Consider the following 16,396-nt stretch of genomic DNA (forward strand, 5'->3'; position numbering starts at 1 on the left):
TTTTAAAGGTAATATCAAATTAAAAAATAACTATAATTGTATAGTAAAAAAAATGTGACTATATATATATGGGCAAAAAAAAAAATATTTTAATTAATATCCCTAAATAAACTACAGGAATACAAGCGACATACTTCAAGCAAATGTCAAATAAGACTTATAATAAAAACAACGTGAGTATAGAGATTCTCAAAATAAACTGACAAAAAATCATAAAGATAAAATAAATACGAAAGTTCTAAAGGTAGTTAACTAGGAAATTATCGTATAACTCAAAACTGAGACAATATCTCATATCTCGACTTTAAAATAACGATTTTGACATAAACTATATCACAAATATCATAGACAATCTTACGATGATGCTTGTAATGTTAATAAAACACTATTATTCTTCTCATACCCAATATGGTATACCATGACGGACAAAAATAACCAACAAAGGAGATGCCAAAAGTCCCTCCTCCATGTTAGGTGCAAAGGTGTCCAATGATGCCCAAGTGAATTTGAGAGATTGACGAGAAACTCGGCCAACCCATGAGAAACAAGCAACCATGTGACTTCCTCCCAAAGTAAAATATCAATGTGAAGGCGAAAAATCCTCGGACTCATCCATAAAACATGAAAATGGCATCCTTTCAGAAAATAATTCGTAAACGTTTTGCATGATGTCCATGATAATTAATATCATTTAAATTCAAACTTGTCTTTTATTCTAATTCATTGAATCATTACCCGAAAATTCTTTTATTAAATAGTGGCTTCTGCCTCTAAATCAAAAACATGGGATTGACCAATTTATAAAATTCTTGAGCAACAAGAAAGATATGTTTTGGGCTCCAAGATTAGCTCAAGCTCGCAAGAGGCAATACAGGAACAGCCTTGACTTGGCGTTTATCGGTCCACTCCAATTCATCAATAGAGTTAGTTTGATTACTAACCCCTATTTAATAAATAAAATTCCAAAAGAAAAATATATAAAATAACAATTTTATATATTGCTGTTTCATCGCAGCAGGAAATAGTCATTTGGCCTATTTTATTTTGTTGCCAAAGTTTGAAATTTAAAATGAAAAAAAACTGTTATTTTATTAACTTATGTTTCAATTATCAACTGAAATAAGTAAACAATTAAGATTTAAAGTTTCATTTTGAATCCAACTACAATTTATCATAGGCCAAAAGATTTGTTCTCACCTAAGGTTAAATGTAATTTCAAACTTATATCTTTTAATTTTTTAAAATTCAAACTTTTACTCACAAGAAAATTTTGTTGAAAAACTTATTTAATATTAAAGGTAAAATAATCATTTAATACAAAAAAATTAAAAAATTAAAGTTTTATTGCATTTCCTTCCTAAATTTGAAAATTTAATCATTTTTCTTTACTCAAAGTTTGAAAAGTAGTAATTTTATCCTCAGGGTTTTGTAACCATCGCTAAAGATGGCAAAGTTTGTTGTCTTTAGCCACGTTGACTTTTTCTCCTGATTTATCTCTTCCTGTTGACTTGTTTTCATCTACCGATGATAGTACTATCCTTTAACAAAGATGATTTAGTTTTTATTGGAGTTAATCATTTTAATCAATGAGTGAAAACAAGTTAACAGAGAGAGATAACCCAAGTGAGAGGATGAATGTGTCAAAAACAATAAACCTCGTTGTCTTTAGTAATAGTTTAAAATATTAAAAGTTAAATTACTACTTTTTTAATTTTAGATAAGAAAAATATTAGATTTTTAAATTAAAAAAATATGACAATTTTGGTTTTTAAAATTATTTTATTTTTAATTTTATCTAAAAATTTTAACAGAATTTTATTTACGAATAGGATTTGAGATGTTTGAAATAAGGGGAAAAAAGTTTTGGCCTTATAATATATGTTAATACTATTATAATTAGTACGGGGAAGGATAGGATTGAGAGTTTTAAAAAATATAAATACAAATACCGAAGCAGTAACCACAGTAAGAAGCCAAGTCATCTTTATTTTATTTTATCCGTAGCCAACCACGACCTTCAAGAGTTTTGATCAGAAAAGCTCTCTCCTTCACTCTTCTTTTCGCTTCGTCGTCAGAAGGTTTCTCTTTCGATTCTATTATTCTCTTATTTTCTTGCGCCTTCAATATCTTTGATTGTGCTGATTAATTTGTAACTTCTTTTTTTTTTCGCTTTGTAATGTGTTTTATCGATCGGTTGGTTTAGTAAGTTTTCCGCTTATTTTCTTGTTAATTGATAGTGAAAACTATTTAAATAGTTGTTTTTTGTGTTTAATTGAATGATCAGAAGTAGTTCGTTGACTGCTCTTTGTTTTAGATGCTTATGACTATATTTAGGATGAATATTTGGTCGAAGCTTTGATAATACTGATAATGGTTGTAAGTTCATCGGGATTGAAAATAATGATATTGATAATAATATTGAAATTTTCGGTCGATGAGTAAACGAAGAGAAGGAGATTGGCTAATTTTGAGTGATAATTTCAGGAGTTATGGCAAAGAGTTACTTCAAGCAAGAACATGATCTTGGTAAGCAATTCTTTTTGTGAGTAACTTGTTTACTAAATTTATTTTTGTTTGTGCCTTCAATTTGCTGAAAGTTCAGTCGAACATAATGATTTTGGCTTCTTTTGTTTCCAGGGAAGCGACGTGCAGAGGCTGCTAGGATTAGAGAGAAGTACCCTGATAGGATTCCGGTGAGATTGTAGCCTGGTGTTGTCAATTTTTCTGTGATATATATGCCATCATTAGGTAGTCCCATTAAAATAGCTTGTTTGATCTTTTTTAGTTGTATTGTAAATAAGTTTCGAATCAAGTTTGTCATCTGTAGATGTTGGTTGTTTTAATTAGCATATGGTTATCTGTGATTGATATTAAAGCATGAATTACAGCAAAAATATAGCTGCCAAATTTAGAAATATTGAGCTTGAGCAGCAACTTGAAGGAAAGTTCACCTAATTTGGGACTACTTTGTAAAAGTTTATGATAGCTTTAAACAGATATTCTGCTACTACTACTTATGCTCTTATTAGGTTTTGAAATAATAAAAATAACTTTTTTGTGTTCAGTGGTGTGCAATGCAAGATTTCATAGTACACATTTCCAATTTGGGGCAGGTTTATTTGATTATTTGAGTCTGTGAACTTAATTTCATGATTTTTGCATAAATTGAATGCACATAACAATTCTTCTTTTGTTGTTTTTCAAGGTGATTGTGGAGAAGGCGGAGAGAAGTGATATACCCAATATAGATAAGAAGAAGTAAGCTTTGCTTCATAGTATTCACTCTGGATTCTCATGTTTTATTCCTTTTATACTCCACCTTTGATCCATCTTAACTTTCCAGATTATAGTGAATGAAAATTCATCTGATTTTAAATTTAGGCATTGGATAAGTTCTCTAATTGTGCATCAAAAGTAGAGAGTGATGTTCAATGTTCCATGATTTACCTCCCTGCTTCATCCTCTATGTATGAGGTTTTCATGTGCATTTATGCATTCACTCATCTGGCCTACATGCATGTGTGGATGCACTAAACATTAAGACAGGCACAAATTCTATTGGGCTGCACGGTGACGCTGATACATATTACAAGGTTGTAAGAAATAAGAACTTCAAAAAAAAATAACCCCATTCAGTTGTTTGAAGTTTCTTTAATGTTCTTAACTCATGGTGATAAGGTAAGAAAAATTTTTAGTAATGTGGTAAATGATGTTTGGGTTGATTCATTCTCATATGTTTTGTGCTGAAACTTGAGCTGCATGTTTTCATAAACAAATGCTTGTCAATGACTAATTAACCTTATGTTGCACTCTTATACTGGTCATTGTTTGGCTTTCCAGCTGAGATGGTTCAGTCATATGTGTCAACCTACAAAGTATGAAAGCCTCTTGATATTTTGTTATCACTATGCTTACTGCCCAGTGTCATCATCTCTGGTGACGCTGTCACTTGGCAAGATATTAACTTCTGCCATCTCCTGGTTGCTATCTTGTCATCATTTGAACCCCTGCAAATGTGATTCAAGCCTATGGCATGTAGTAAAACTAGTCAACCTCATCCCTCTACCTGATGAGCACATTTATTAGCTTCCTTTTCTTTGCTTAAATATTTTATGAAAGGACATTGAATTTGCTGTCATTGTGTGTGAATGTGGTTAGTTGTTATGATTAGTTTCAAATGCTATTTTAAATATCGGTAAGGATTAAACAGCTGCTACTTGCTTAATTCTATACACTAACAAGGTTCTTCCCTTTAAATGTAACAATTACAGATACCTTGTTCCAGCTGATCTGACTGTCGGACAATTTGTCTATGTCATACGCAAAAGGATCAAACTAAGTGCAGAAAAGGCAATATTTATATTCGTGGATAATGTGCTTCCACCTACAGGTACTAAGAGGGTGTGATTGCAAAATTTGTGGATAACTTGCGAACAATTTGCATATTTACAGTGGTTCATTAAGATTCTTTTGTTTGGTTTTTAAGGTGCAATTATGTCTGCCATATACGAAGAGAAAAAGGACGAGGATGGATTTCTCTATGTCACTTACAGTGGGGAGAATACTTTTGGGTGCTGCCTGTGACGTTCTGGCATTACGTGGTTTCTCAGTGTAACCGCATTTAATTTCATCGTAATTGTCTTTTTCGCATCCTCCTGACTATTATTTCTTCATCGTGCATATTTTTATATATTATAAGACCTTGCAAGTGATATTATGTACAGTTATAAAATCCGTATATAAGCCCTAGTACCTTGATAATATCAGGTTTCCAGCTCGTCTCTTCATTTAATAGTAAGTATGTGGTGGTTCTCTTCAGTTCCGTAAAAAATTGCTGTATATCTCATTAATAATTATATGAAGAATGAGATCAAAAAACAAAGAATAGGTCATGTATATTGTTACAACATATCGACGCCCTCAACTTCTTACATAAGTCTTCATCTTCTGTATGTGCTCATCTCATCTGTGCTTATAAGGACAGCTAATCAACCATAGATCCGACTCCTCTCCATGTGCTGGTGGACAGTCGTTAGAAAGGGAAAATGTATTTTTTAAAAATATAAGAATAACGTTTTAAATTATGAGAGAGTGATTTTTAACCCTAAAATATGAAAATCTTATGTAGTGGAATGAAAGAGTAATTTTTTAAAATTAAATTAGAAAGAAATCATTAATTTTTAAAATTAAAGTGAAAAGAAAGGAATACATTTTTTTTATTTAAATAAAATTAATAAATGACTTTTTATTTTGATATTAACAACTAAATTTAATAGATAAAAAAATTTTTAGATTTTTAAAATTTCATAAGTATAAGTTTGAAAATAGACTATACCTTGAGGGGAATAATATTTTTATACTAAGATCGAATTTAATTAACAATTACATACCAAGCTATCGTACTAAAAGCCTTGTTATATTTTTAATTTAAATTTGAAACAAAATTAATTTGCTATTTGCTATTTTTTTGGGGTTTTTCTGGTCACCTTTTTCTTAAAATTTAGTGAATTGAAAATAACAATCCAAATTAATTCATATTCAGAAGGAAATACTGTGGGCCTTTCTAGCTGCATGGCTTCTTTGTATTTGAGACAAATATATCTGTTCTACTTCTTAAACTTTGAGAAAAAGCTCAGCAATGACATAAATATTATATTTTTTAAATTTTAGACAATTAAATTAAAAAAAATTTAAAACTAAAATTGAAAAAAAAAAAAAAAAGCCTTTCAAATAATCTCAAGAATATAAACCATTAAGCAAAACAAAAAGTGCATAGATTTGAATATCAAACAATACTTTGAAGAAAACATAGACATAATTATAGATGGATAAATTGTTTACAGGAACAGGCTTGTGTGGATTTGGAGTGGATTTGTCCCTTTAATGTTGGGCTGTGAAATTGGAGGTACGTCGACATCTTATTGAGTTGGTAAAGGAGCATGTTTGTATTGTGGGCATGTGGTGCAACATAAATTGACAATTGCCTTGCAAAAACAACATAAATTGACATTTTTTGGCCATCCAAACAAACAGTGGTAGACAGAAACCATTGTTGATATGGCATTGCGAGTAGCACATGGATAACATGCCACGTGGCAACCATGGTGGTGGGGATGATCATCCTTCCAATGTTTCATACAGGCGGTGCAAGTGGCGGCTTGGTCATGCACGCTTGTCTCCTCACCGGCCCTTAATCCTTTGTCAATTGGCCCATTTGCATTTGCACCTCTCTCTCTCTCAATTCTACATCTTCTGTATTATTTCAAATTATATATTAATACTTAATTCTATACTTAAATCTGTATATATATATATATATATATATATATATATATATATATATATATATATATATATATATATATAATATAAGATTGTTTATTAAGATAATGATGTATAGTCGCTTTTAGGAGATTATCCATTATGGTGATAGTTATTCATAAACAGTCTATAATTATTCGTCAATCATATTGATTGATGGATGAAAAAATATGATATATATGTAGCAATATGTGTGACTATTTCATTAAGAGTAATACTATACGAACTCACTTTGAATATACAAAATTCTATATACTTTTGTATGTTATTATATAATTAAATATTAATTAATTTTTAATTTAAAATCATTCAATCACATGATAACACATATAAAGTACGTATCGATTTATGTATTCAAAATAGATATGCATAGTTTTATTGTTATCTCATGCTTCACCTAGATGTGGTAGTAAGATTGCCTTATGGAAGTATTTCTCATCCATTCTTGAAAGGTTTTACTTTTACCAAATCAACTTTCTGAAAACCCACAGAGGTAAATTGAAACTTTAATTGCTATTTCTTAAAAAATATGGCAACTAGTTATTACAATTACTAGATTTGGAAGATTTTCTTCAGGGATTTGATGAGGGATGGATGTGTCTACCATTCTCCCCATAGACCCACTTGAATTTTATATATAGATATATATCAAAGTAAACGGATGGAGCAATGGAGTTGAACACATGGGTAGGACCCTGGTTTAGTTAATTTTCAAATTACAAGCCTTTCAAATTCATGAACTTTTACCCAATACTGTATTGCAGGTTTTGACTGAAATATATAGTTAAATTATTGTAACTGTTTGTCTATGAAGATTCACATCCATGGCTTCATGCATATGTTCCAACGGGGCCACCGATTGATTAAAAAGTGAGAGTAGAGGGAACAAAACAGTCCCGCAATATCTTCAATTTTGTTTTCAAGGTTCATCGCCCGAACAGCTGCATGTTCTCTTTAAGAACGTTTTTCATCTAATACAAAACCTCCATTTAATGCCCTTCTGTGCTTCCATCTCTACAAATACCCGATAACCTAACTTCCATACTCCACACAAATCTCACTGTTATTCTAAGAGTTCAACTGGCCTCTGAAAATATTGGAATTTTCATCATGTCTTTCCTTAATCTCCTTATTCTTCTGTTATGTATTTCTGTGCATGCATGCAGTTCCCGCTGTTTGAGTAACATTATCAAAGAGACCCACAAGCAAGGCCATCTCTTTACCAGGGTCATCAGCTGGGCTTATAAGATTGAATTTTTTCTGTTATTTGATGGTTAATTTTTTCAAGCATTATTTGAGTGGCTCTGATTTTCATGGTTTGGTGTAGGATGTCGATAAAGCTAAAGTAGACAAGTCTGTTACTCAACCATGGACACAAGGTGAACAAGAAATAGAGAACAAGCAAAGAAAAATCCATGAGAATTGGGATGGTGAAAACGCTATGAAGACACAGAAATCAAAGGCTTTCTTGAACGAAGAAGCCTCAAAGCGTGCAACCTCAGGTTCAGTTCAAACGATATCATCACATAATCTGCTTAGGTTTACAATAGTGCATGTGATACAAACTTGAAGAAAACCATACCTCAAAAAGTAAGTTAGTTATTGATATAAGAGAGCTTAAGCCTATATAAATTTTATAGTAGAAACTCATACTTTTCAATATGGAATTTAAATTTCATACCTTGCACTTAAAATCCTAACAACATGTTTCACCCGAAAAAATGAAAAAGCTTTTTAAATTGCAGTATTTACCATGACCATAAACCAAAATCATCAAATTGAAGTATGAAACTGTTCCGGGGGCAACGTGCACAGAAAGTCTCTGATTCTGGTACAAGATGTCTCCTATATATACACATAAGACGCAATATATATAGGAATATTAATTGTTACAAAAGATGAATAAATAGAATGCTTCAAAATTGACAAAACTTTACGTACTTCATCTTCATCTTGCAACTTCTGTATTTCTTCACCATTTACCATTATTATTATTAATGATGTTTAAACATATTGTGTCTACAGGAAATAATTTCCTACCTTCTCCGTGTGATTTGCAACTAGTGGCTAAACCAGAGGTAAGTTATATAAAACAGCCTTCGCATTTTAAATCTTTAGATTACTGTTTGATGGTTGCTGGGTGTGGGGGCTGACCAAGACTTATGCGCTATCTTGCTCAAAAAATTCTCTATGGTATGGAATGGAAGTTGCTTGTCTGGCCTTTTTCAGGGATATCTACACTTTGTTTCAAGTTCGAATATAAATTTTTATGCAAGAGAAAACTTTTGCAAGTAAAAATTGAGAATGAAAATATTTTATTTTTAAGCAATCTCAATTCGAACTTGTTGGAATATTGTGGGCTCTGACGCTTGCGGGATAAAAATGATAAAGTTTAATGAGCTCCTATCATCTCCTGTACAATTGTACAGAAGTAGGTTAACTAAATAAACAAAAATAAAAATAGAAACTTTGAATGCGTTTAACTGCACAACTCTGATGAGGATGTAGGAGAGGGGAGTGAAATCTCAACAATAGTAAGATCTTTTTGCGGTTTTGCAGAGGGTGAAGAAGAGCCAAGGACGGTGGCTGCTAGAATCTCCACCACATGAAACTGATGAAGTTGTAAATGCCAAGGAAACCGAGGTTGTGGACGATGTAACTGTAATGGATTATGCTCAACCGCATCGAAAACCACCCATCCACAATGAAAAGTCCTAGATCATCATATTTTTTATGCATATGTTTTTATTTCTTCTTCTTCTCCTTTTATAAGAATTTCTAGTTATCATTAGCAAATGATATTTCCACAAGCTGTTTGTGGTTGTGGGTACTGTATGTTCATATTCAAGAGCTTATTCTTCTCCAGTATGAAAAGTCGCTATTTTCATAAACTAGTATGATAATTCTAATTTTTACTAGGTGGGTTTGTTCTTTAAATCAATTTATTGTCAGATATAATTAACTTTCAATAATTGCCAAAGATCAAAGACAGCTTGAATGAATGGAAGATGGCCCCTAACTTGGTTTGTATTCATGCTTCAAAATTAATGAGATTGTCTACAAACGTAGGCACACTAGACAAGGATGCTCTGTTCTGAGTGTGTGGGTTGGTAATGTGTCCCTGTTGGTTTCTCAATTTCCAGTTAACATTGTTCAACTGAAACCTATGCCCATGTCGTGAAAGAGCCCCAAATCTGATATCAAATCTTTTGTTATCAGGCCTCAACACAAGAAGCGATAAGTAGACATTCATAAATAACATGTAATTTAACACATTATTTTGCATTTAACTTATTTAAGAAAATCTAAAACCAATGATGATAATTAGTCAAAACTTAAAATTTGTAGTCAAAATGTTGCGAGGCCTTTGTTGGAAAGAAAGTAAGTAACAAGAAACAGATCCTTCCAAAAAGATTCGTCCATAGATTTTTGCCTGAATTTTAGCTTCTCTACTAAAGATAAAATTGTGATAGCTGTTTTTGTAGCTATGTCATCAACAACAATTGACTAAAAAGATATAAGCAACAAACCTTGAGTGAATCGCAATCTTCTTTTCTTTCCCCAGACCTACATTTGCAGGCAAAAATGAGAGAAGGAACTACCACTGGAAATATGCAAAATAATTTTTTCTCCAAACATTTCAGTATCTTTTGGAGTAGGTGCACTCGTTTCATTTCATTCCACTGCAACTAACAATGAAAGGTCTGACAAAATTGATAAATTCAGAGGTCTTAATTCCCAACTTCAGATCAATATCCCCACCACCCAACCAGAAGAAATCAGGATTAAGTTTTACAATTGCTTCGTCCAAGATCACCTGAAATCAACAAATGCATAGCTTTCAAGTTAATAACTGTAAAATGCTAACTACAATACTCTCCCTATACAAAAACATAGTTTGATCCAACATAAAAAATATCATTTTCCCCACAAAATTACTCGATCAGCACAAAAAATACATACATACATACATAAATATATATATATTTATATAATAAATCCTAATATTCACCTTCAGGGCTATAGTTTCGGCAGACGTGATATCTAGAAAAGTGGACCAACTCACAGTCGTCATAATGGATGGAAGGATTCAATTCACATGCATGAGCTGAATAGATTGACACACATATCAAATATAGGGAGTTCTCCCATAAGTTGTGTTTGAAAAGCAACCACACCACTCATAAGCAGGATGGGAATATGAATGATATAAGCCCAGGCAATTAAGCTGCAGAGGGGCTATGTGTTCATGCTACCTCAAGCAGCTGAACACAGGACACTGAAGTTGTACTGTGTCCAACTGTCCAGTGCAGCTGTAGTGAAAAAGCCTTATATTAGCTTAAAATAAGACAACTTTTAAAAAGCTCAGAAGTTTGGAAGATCAAATCAAACCGTCATTTAAAAAGAAATATCCTTATTCCAGTTTTGGTCAGTTTTATTAAAATTTGCAGCATTTATTTTAACTTTGAATTAGTAGTCATCCAAGCATCGCTATAGCAAAAAGTAAAATAGCAGTTGAGAACGATAATCAATAACAAAATCTACTAAAAGATAGTGTAAAAGCAAAAATTATTCTAATTAGCATGATGTGCTAGACAACCACTAAATTTTAAGATCGACACCTAGTAGTAACAATTCAACTCTTATGAGACAGCAGAACACACAGAAAAAATTATTGAACAGAGTGAGTAATTACCGGAATGTCTGTTCTCATGCCAATACATGTTACCCCATTGTGCTCATAGCCAGTCAAATTTGCTGAGGTCTCCTCAGGAGTAAGCCTCACTGCATAATAAATAAAACTTTTATCATAATTTTTTAACAAAAGCAAGTTCAAAATTAGTAAACATTTGAAGACGACTAGTTTTCACTGAACATGTTCCAACATGAACATCTACACTAACACATCCCTATAATTGAAAAAACTCAATTATCAATCTGAAGATAAATCAGCAGAATGATTATCATATGTATGAATCAGATTACTCAATATAATACCATAGGTTTTTGTGTCTTTCAAAATTCAGACGTATTGATAATTATTTACTGAAAATCCGAAAGATATGAGGAAAAAAATGCAACTGCTGTCAAGGGTGAATGTAGAAGAGTAAAACAAGTTATAGAATAACAATCCCAATCCCGATTTGATTAGAAATACCCTGTATTATAGTATTTCCCTTTATAAATAATTGAGACACTATGTAATGACCTAAAGATTACATTCATAATAAAATACACTTTTGTGTAGATTGATTGTTTTCTTTTCTTCTTTAGTTAATAAAATTTTCATGGTATCAGAACATGTTCTCTTGTGAATTTGATTTATCTTCTTTGAGAATTGAGGTCTCCCATTATTCTTTTGTATTACAATTGATTTGAAGTTTCTGCTTTCAAATTTCTCTCAACGATGACAAGTGGAAACCCATTATCTATGGGCTATTATTATAAATTTTACCAGTGATATTACACCCACTTGAGGAAGAATATGTGAAGCTACATATTTGATATGACAAAGGCTCCTAACTTACAGCAAGTAATTATGAATCTTTGCTAGCTACTTCGGAGATGAATCATGTCAATATTATGACTTGCTAATAATCTCTGGATCAATCTATTGGTGTTCACTCGGCTAAGTTTCTACCACCAAGGAAACCTGGGATTATGTTAGTAACCCAGCTAACAAACAGACTAACAAAGCTGCAACTTGTAACCATAACTATTTAAACTAAAAATGTAAACCATCAACACCAGAAAGACTATAAAGAAATCTCACAGATATATTATATATTCACAGAGATTTCAGATATTCACACAACAATTCTATTAACCATGGAGATTAAAAGTCTAAACAAGAAAATGACAATGGTAAACTAGCAATTTGAGGAGCCAGGACCTCCCTCAGCTAATGGCTGCCCAGATCATTCACAGAGATTTCAGATATTCACACAACAATTCTATTAACCATGGAGATTAAAAGTCTAAACAAGAAAATGGCAATGGTAAACTAGCAATTTGAGGAGCCAGGACCTCCCTCAGCTAATGGCTGCCCAGATCATTCCTCCTTTTTTTCCTCCCTTTTTTCATCCTCTCTCCTCACTTTTATTCCTCCTTCCTAACTAATTTCCTAGACTTCTGCTCCAAGATATCCACATGGCCCTCCCCTACCATATGAGATCTTCTAAAATCTCTCTTAGTCTCACATTCTTTTCCTGATCAGTTCTCCTAACAGCAGGTCCACATCTCCTACTGTACACATTCAGGGTCAGGGTCCAAACAGATTACTTATCCAAGTTGTATGCACAGTTCAATTACGCAGAGAGATGTTGATTGGAGTCTGAAATCCAAACTACAAGACAAGGTAAAGGAGCATACAAGGTTTTTATTCAATTACTTTAGAATCATCCTAGCACCATCAACATAAAGATTTAAGTAATGGACAATCATCATGACAAATAGCAAGTATAAGAATTAATGGATGTTCAAAACATCAAGGACATATGTACATGGCACAAGTCATAATGCTATGCATGTGCATATATGGTTTCATCCCTATCATTGAATGATGCCAAGCTATGAACGAAAACAGAGCATTTCCACCAAATCAGAAAAATAGAAGAGCTTAAACCAATATTACAACTCATTTTCCTATCATAGAAGAATAGAATGACAATTGCAAGGATGTCCGAACAAAATTCACAATTACATGCTTTACCTAAGATAAACAACTTCTAGAATACATTGACACTTACTAACCATATAAAAATAAATAAGAATTGATGCGAACCATATGGCTTCAGAATTCTTTAAGGAGGGGATTCCACTCTTTTCTTATACGTCCTATTTCTGGACTTTCCCATTTCTATCTTTTTATTTCTTTTAAATAGTCCTAATTATATAAGATTTGTTATTTCTGGTGTGGTTTGCTACCATTATAGGTTTATTTGCTTTCCCAACAATGGTAGGATAATTATATAGATCATTTGTAACCTTGAGGACATAGTCTTTTGATTTAATAAAAATACTTGGTATAAGTTCAAAGTTGAATTATTCTTGTATATTCTCAATACTCTTTAGAATCAACAAGTGTTAATTTTCTGATTTTCCATATTGTTTGAATAAACAAAAATCTTGTTTAATTTTCTTTAATTTCGGGCATTCTTCAAATTAATGGCATTAATATCTATCCTAAGGTGCATCAAGAATCAACTAAACTTGATGAATGAAAAAAAAATCCGATAAAAAACTTCTACAAATTATCTTAAACTTATTACTAATGCCAGTAACACTAACCTTAGGAGAATAACACATCAAAAGCTAGATGTTGAGATAAGAGAGCCTAAAGTCAGATAAACCCCACACCAAAAGGTAGTTAGGAATCACTAATTTAGACAGAATGGCACAGCTGTAAATAAAATTTTATACACAGAATATAAGATACATAAAATTGCTTATTTCAAACAACTATAAGAAGTAGGAAATCAGGAAATATCGTTTGGTGATCCAGAGAAAAATAACTTACAGTTAAATTTCTTTTTTGATATCTTGCCATTGTTGAGTGAGTACAAAAAGTTTTTGACAGTTTCAGCATTAAACCGAGCAGTATACTGCAAAATGTAAAATGTTTCAGCAATAGAGTAAAATGAAATTTGTTAATTAGTGGAAACCACCAAGGTACCTGAACAACCACAACATAATACTTCGAATTGTTGCGGTCACTACAATCAACGACATTGGGCGGGGCTTGTGTATTAACCTGAAAAAAAACAGAAAGGACTTGGGCCTAGATTCATTGGTAAGACAATTAGCCAGAACATCAGAAGATTAGTGTACCAATACGATGCTTTTGCAAAGATGATCGATGGAAGCCGCACCAAGAATGTCTCTTCGAGATTCGAGAGGCCAGTCGTAGTAATCGGCTGGGACTTTCTTGAATAAAAACTCGTTCACACCATTCGATCGAAGAATGTTCGCGAGTCGAGCTTCGGTGTCGCAGACTGAAATTGGTTCATGATTTGGTGCGGAGACGTCTTCGCTTTGGGGAAGGTAAGTGTGCTCCAGTTTTGATAGTCGTTCCAGGATTTGAGTTTGGACTCGCTCCAGCGCCGCTAGCTTTGCCTCCATTGCGCTGCCTCTTCTTCTCACTTTGACCGGAGCGGTCTACAGGATAATCTGGAACGTTCATCTACTTTAGTCCCTTCACTGCTGGCAGGCTAGTGGGCTGATTGTTTCCCTCTCGCTTGAACCAGAATTTATGGGCCTCCAGTCCACGGCTATAAAAACTTAGGATGGTTAGTTATCTTTTTTTTTTTTTTTTAATATAGTATTTAAAAAATATGTAATAATTGCTAATTTATTATTTAAAACATTTATAAATAAAAAGTAAAAAAATGACCTATTTATTTTTAAGACAAATAAAAAATTTATGAAGTATTTTATATCAAGATTTCATGAGCATAATAAAGATTTGAATTAAAATTTATTTCCTAAAAATTCAAATATTTTATTAATTTTGTTAATTTTTGACATTACGTTTTTTAATATTAATTTTGATAATTTAAGTTTAAACAGTAAATAACGAAGTATGTGGACATGTGATCACAGAAGAGTGTAACATGATAATAGATAGAGTTAATTCAAATGTAAAGAGATTATATACAAATTACATGTAAAGTGACTGGCGCGAAATGCTTGAAATAATATAAATATACAAAATTTAAAATATATAAAAAAGAATGGCAAAAGCAATATAAGATGTATATTACATCAGTTTTATCTATAAAATTTGTACATATTTTTATGTTAGAATCATCACTATGGTTAATGTGAGGTCATGTTTTTGTTAACCCATGTGTTTAAAATAACTATGGTTGTAATTATTTAACTCTAGTTACTTTATAAATGCTTTCACGTTAAATACTAAAGACGACTAGTAGTCCAGATATTTAAGGGTATTCAAAATCAATTAATTGGTTTTATAAATGAGATTAAAATCAAATTGATTTATATATTAATTAATTTATAATTAAATTAAAATTATTGACTAACTGAATCAAATTTTTAATTATCTGATATTAAATTAAATATTAATATTAATAAAAATGATTTTAAATGAGAATATGGCAAAAGATTGACTGTTTCCATGAGTGTTGGCTTATAATAAAAATTATTTTAAATGAGAAGAGAAGATAAAAGCCAGAAGTTAATTTGTTGATGCAAAGTTTGTAGTGTCGATTGCTTGCTTTTGGGGTGAATCTTGCTGTAAGAATAAAGAAGAGAAAATTAAAAACCGCGTACCGACCGACCGACTGAGTGCCGGTTGCTTGCTGCAATCTGCAAGCGTGCAAGGGAAAAAAAAGAGAAAGTCACTGTCTAAAACAAAAATAACATTAAAGAGTCGTCTATAATAGGTAGTTGACTTTCATTAACATTAAAAGCATTACAAGATTAAATTTTTATTATAAAATTTATTTATTATTTTTTTAAATTTAAAGATCAAACCGGTCTTCAGATAATTATTTTTCAAATTTTAATAAATTAAAAATCAAACATAAATTTTAGTTTTTATAATATTTTCATTTAATAACCAAATTAATTTATAAATACTTATTTTTTAATTTAAATATCGATTTGATCCCATTTTTGAAAGATTTTGAACACCTGTTAGACAACGCCAGCGATCATGCGATTGCATCTGCCGGCCTTATGACCGGAGATGCATGGACTACTACTATTTCAACAAAATACGCAGCCGTATGAGAAAAACATATGCCGAGGAAAATTACATGAAAAATGTGAAGGGCATGGGCATGTGCGATACATGATTATTGACATATGATGTGAATGTTTGGAAAAATTTTAAAGATTAAAAAAAAAAATCAAAGTAAATTTAGTTTCTTTGACTTTTAAGTTAGTAATTTATTGCGCGTGGTAAACAAGAGATTAAAAAAAAAATCAAAGTAAATTTAGTTTCTTTGACTTTTAAGTTAGTAATTTATTGCGCGTGGTAAACAAGAAATGAAACGTGGATGTAAAAGTCTCGTCCAATCCTTCCAGAATACTTTGACCGTTGAAAACC

General features: G+C 31.8%; 3 protein-coding genes across 3 annotated transcripts; 2 read left to right on the plus strand and 1 right to left on the minus strand.

Annotated features, from left to right (window-relative positions):
- The first annotated feature begins 1,930 nt into the window (after nucleotides 1–1,930).
- LOC123211468 (autophagy-related protein 8f) lies at nucleotides 1,931–4,761 on the plus strand. Its single transcript, XM_044630220.1, has 6 exons — nucleotides 1,931–2,078; nucleotides 2,485–2,526; nucleotides 2,638–2,693; nucleotides 3,206–3,258; nucleotides 4,272–4,390; nucleotides 4,487–4,761. The coding sequence occupies exons 2-6, from the start codon at nucleotides 2,490–2,492 to the stop codon at nucleotides 4,582–4,584; spliced, it is 363 nt and encodes a 120-aa protein (XP_044486155.1). The 5' UTR covers nucleotides 1,931–2,078; nucleotides 2,485–2,489; the 3' UTR covers nucleotides 4,585–4,761.
- Nucleotides 4,762–7,258: 2,497 nt separating this feature from the next.
- On the plus strand, nucleotides 7,259–9,258 carry LOC123211467. Its single transcript, XM_044630219.1, has 4 exons — nucleotides 7,259–7,548; nucleotides 7,649–7,823; nucleotides 8,347–8,399; nucleotides 8,881–9,258. Exons 1-4 carry the CDS (start codon nucleotides 7,432–7,434, stop codon nucleotides 9,037–9,039), a joined length of 504 nt encoding a protein of 167 aa, XP_044486154.1. The 5' UTR covers nucleotides 7,259–7,431; the 3' UTR covers nucleotides 9,040–9,258.
- A 324-nt stretch (nucleotides 9,259–9,582) lies between these two features.
- On the minus strand, nucleotides 9,583–14,530 carry LOC123211466. The gene is made up of 5 exons (XM_044630218.1): nucleotides 14,152–14,530; nucleotides 13,997–14,074; nucleotides 13,841–13,925; nucleotides 11,018–11,106; nucleotides 9,583–10,138 (listed from the first exon to the last, which is right to left on the minus strand). The coding sequence occupies exons 1-5, from the start codon at nucleotides 14,440–14,442 to the stop codon at nucleotides 9,992–9,994; spliced, it is 690 nt and encodes a 229-aa protein (XP_044486153.1). The 5' UTR covers nucleotides 14,443–14,530; the 3' UTR covers nucleotides 9,583–9,991.
- Nucleotides 14,531–16,396: the final 1,866 nt, after the last annotated feature.

Source organism: Mangifera indica, chromosome 3 (assembly GCF_011075055.1).
Source record: "Mangifera indica cultivar Alphonso chromosome 3, CATAS_Mindica_2.1, whole genome shotgun sequence".
Classification (NCBI taxonomy): domain Eukaryota; kingdom Viridiplantae; phylum Streptophyta; class Magnoliopsida; order Sapindales; family Anacardiaceae; genus Mangifera; species Mangifera indica.

Excerpts from the sequence above, each read along its gene's own strand:
- LOC123211466 (XM_044630218.1), bottom strand. The coding sequence starts at position 14,442 with ATGGAGGCAAAGCTAGCGGCGCTGGAGCGAGTCCAAACTCAAATCCTG. Across the intron at positions 14,075-14,151 it reads TTTGCAAAAGCATCGTATTG|GTTAATACACAAGCCCCGCC; the intron begins GTACACTAATCT and ends GTTTTTTTTCAG. Across the intron at positions 10,139-11,017 it reads GCATGAGAACAGACATTCCG|GTGATCTTGGACGAAGCAAT; the intron begins GTAATTACTCAC and ends TGTTGATTTCAG.
- LOC123211468 (XM_044630220.1), top strand. The coding sequence starts at position 2,490 with ATGGCAAAGAGTTACTTCAAGCAAGAACATGATCTTG. Across the intron at positions 2,527-2,637 it reads CAAGCAAGAACATGATCTTG|GGAAGCGACGTGCAGAGGCT; the intron begins GTAAGCAATTCT and ends TTTTGTTTCCAG. Across the intron at positions 4,391-4,486 it reads TAATGTGCTTCCACCTACAG|GTGCAATTATGTCTGCCATA; the intron begins GTACTAAGAGGG and ends TTGGTTTTTAAG.
- LOC123211467 (XM_044630219.1), top strand. The coding sequence starts at position 7,432 with ATGTCTTTCCTTAATCTCCTTATTCTTCTGTTATGTATTTCTGTGCAT. Across the intron at positions 7,549-7,648 it reads AAGGCCATCTCTTTACCAGG|GATGTCGATAAAGCTAAAGT; the intron begins GTCATCAGCTGG and ends GGTTTGGTGTAG. Across the intron at positions 7,824-8,346 it reads CTCAAAGCGTGCAACCTCAG|GAAATAATTTCCTACCTTCT; the intron begins GTTCAGTTCAAA and ends TTGTGTCTACAG.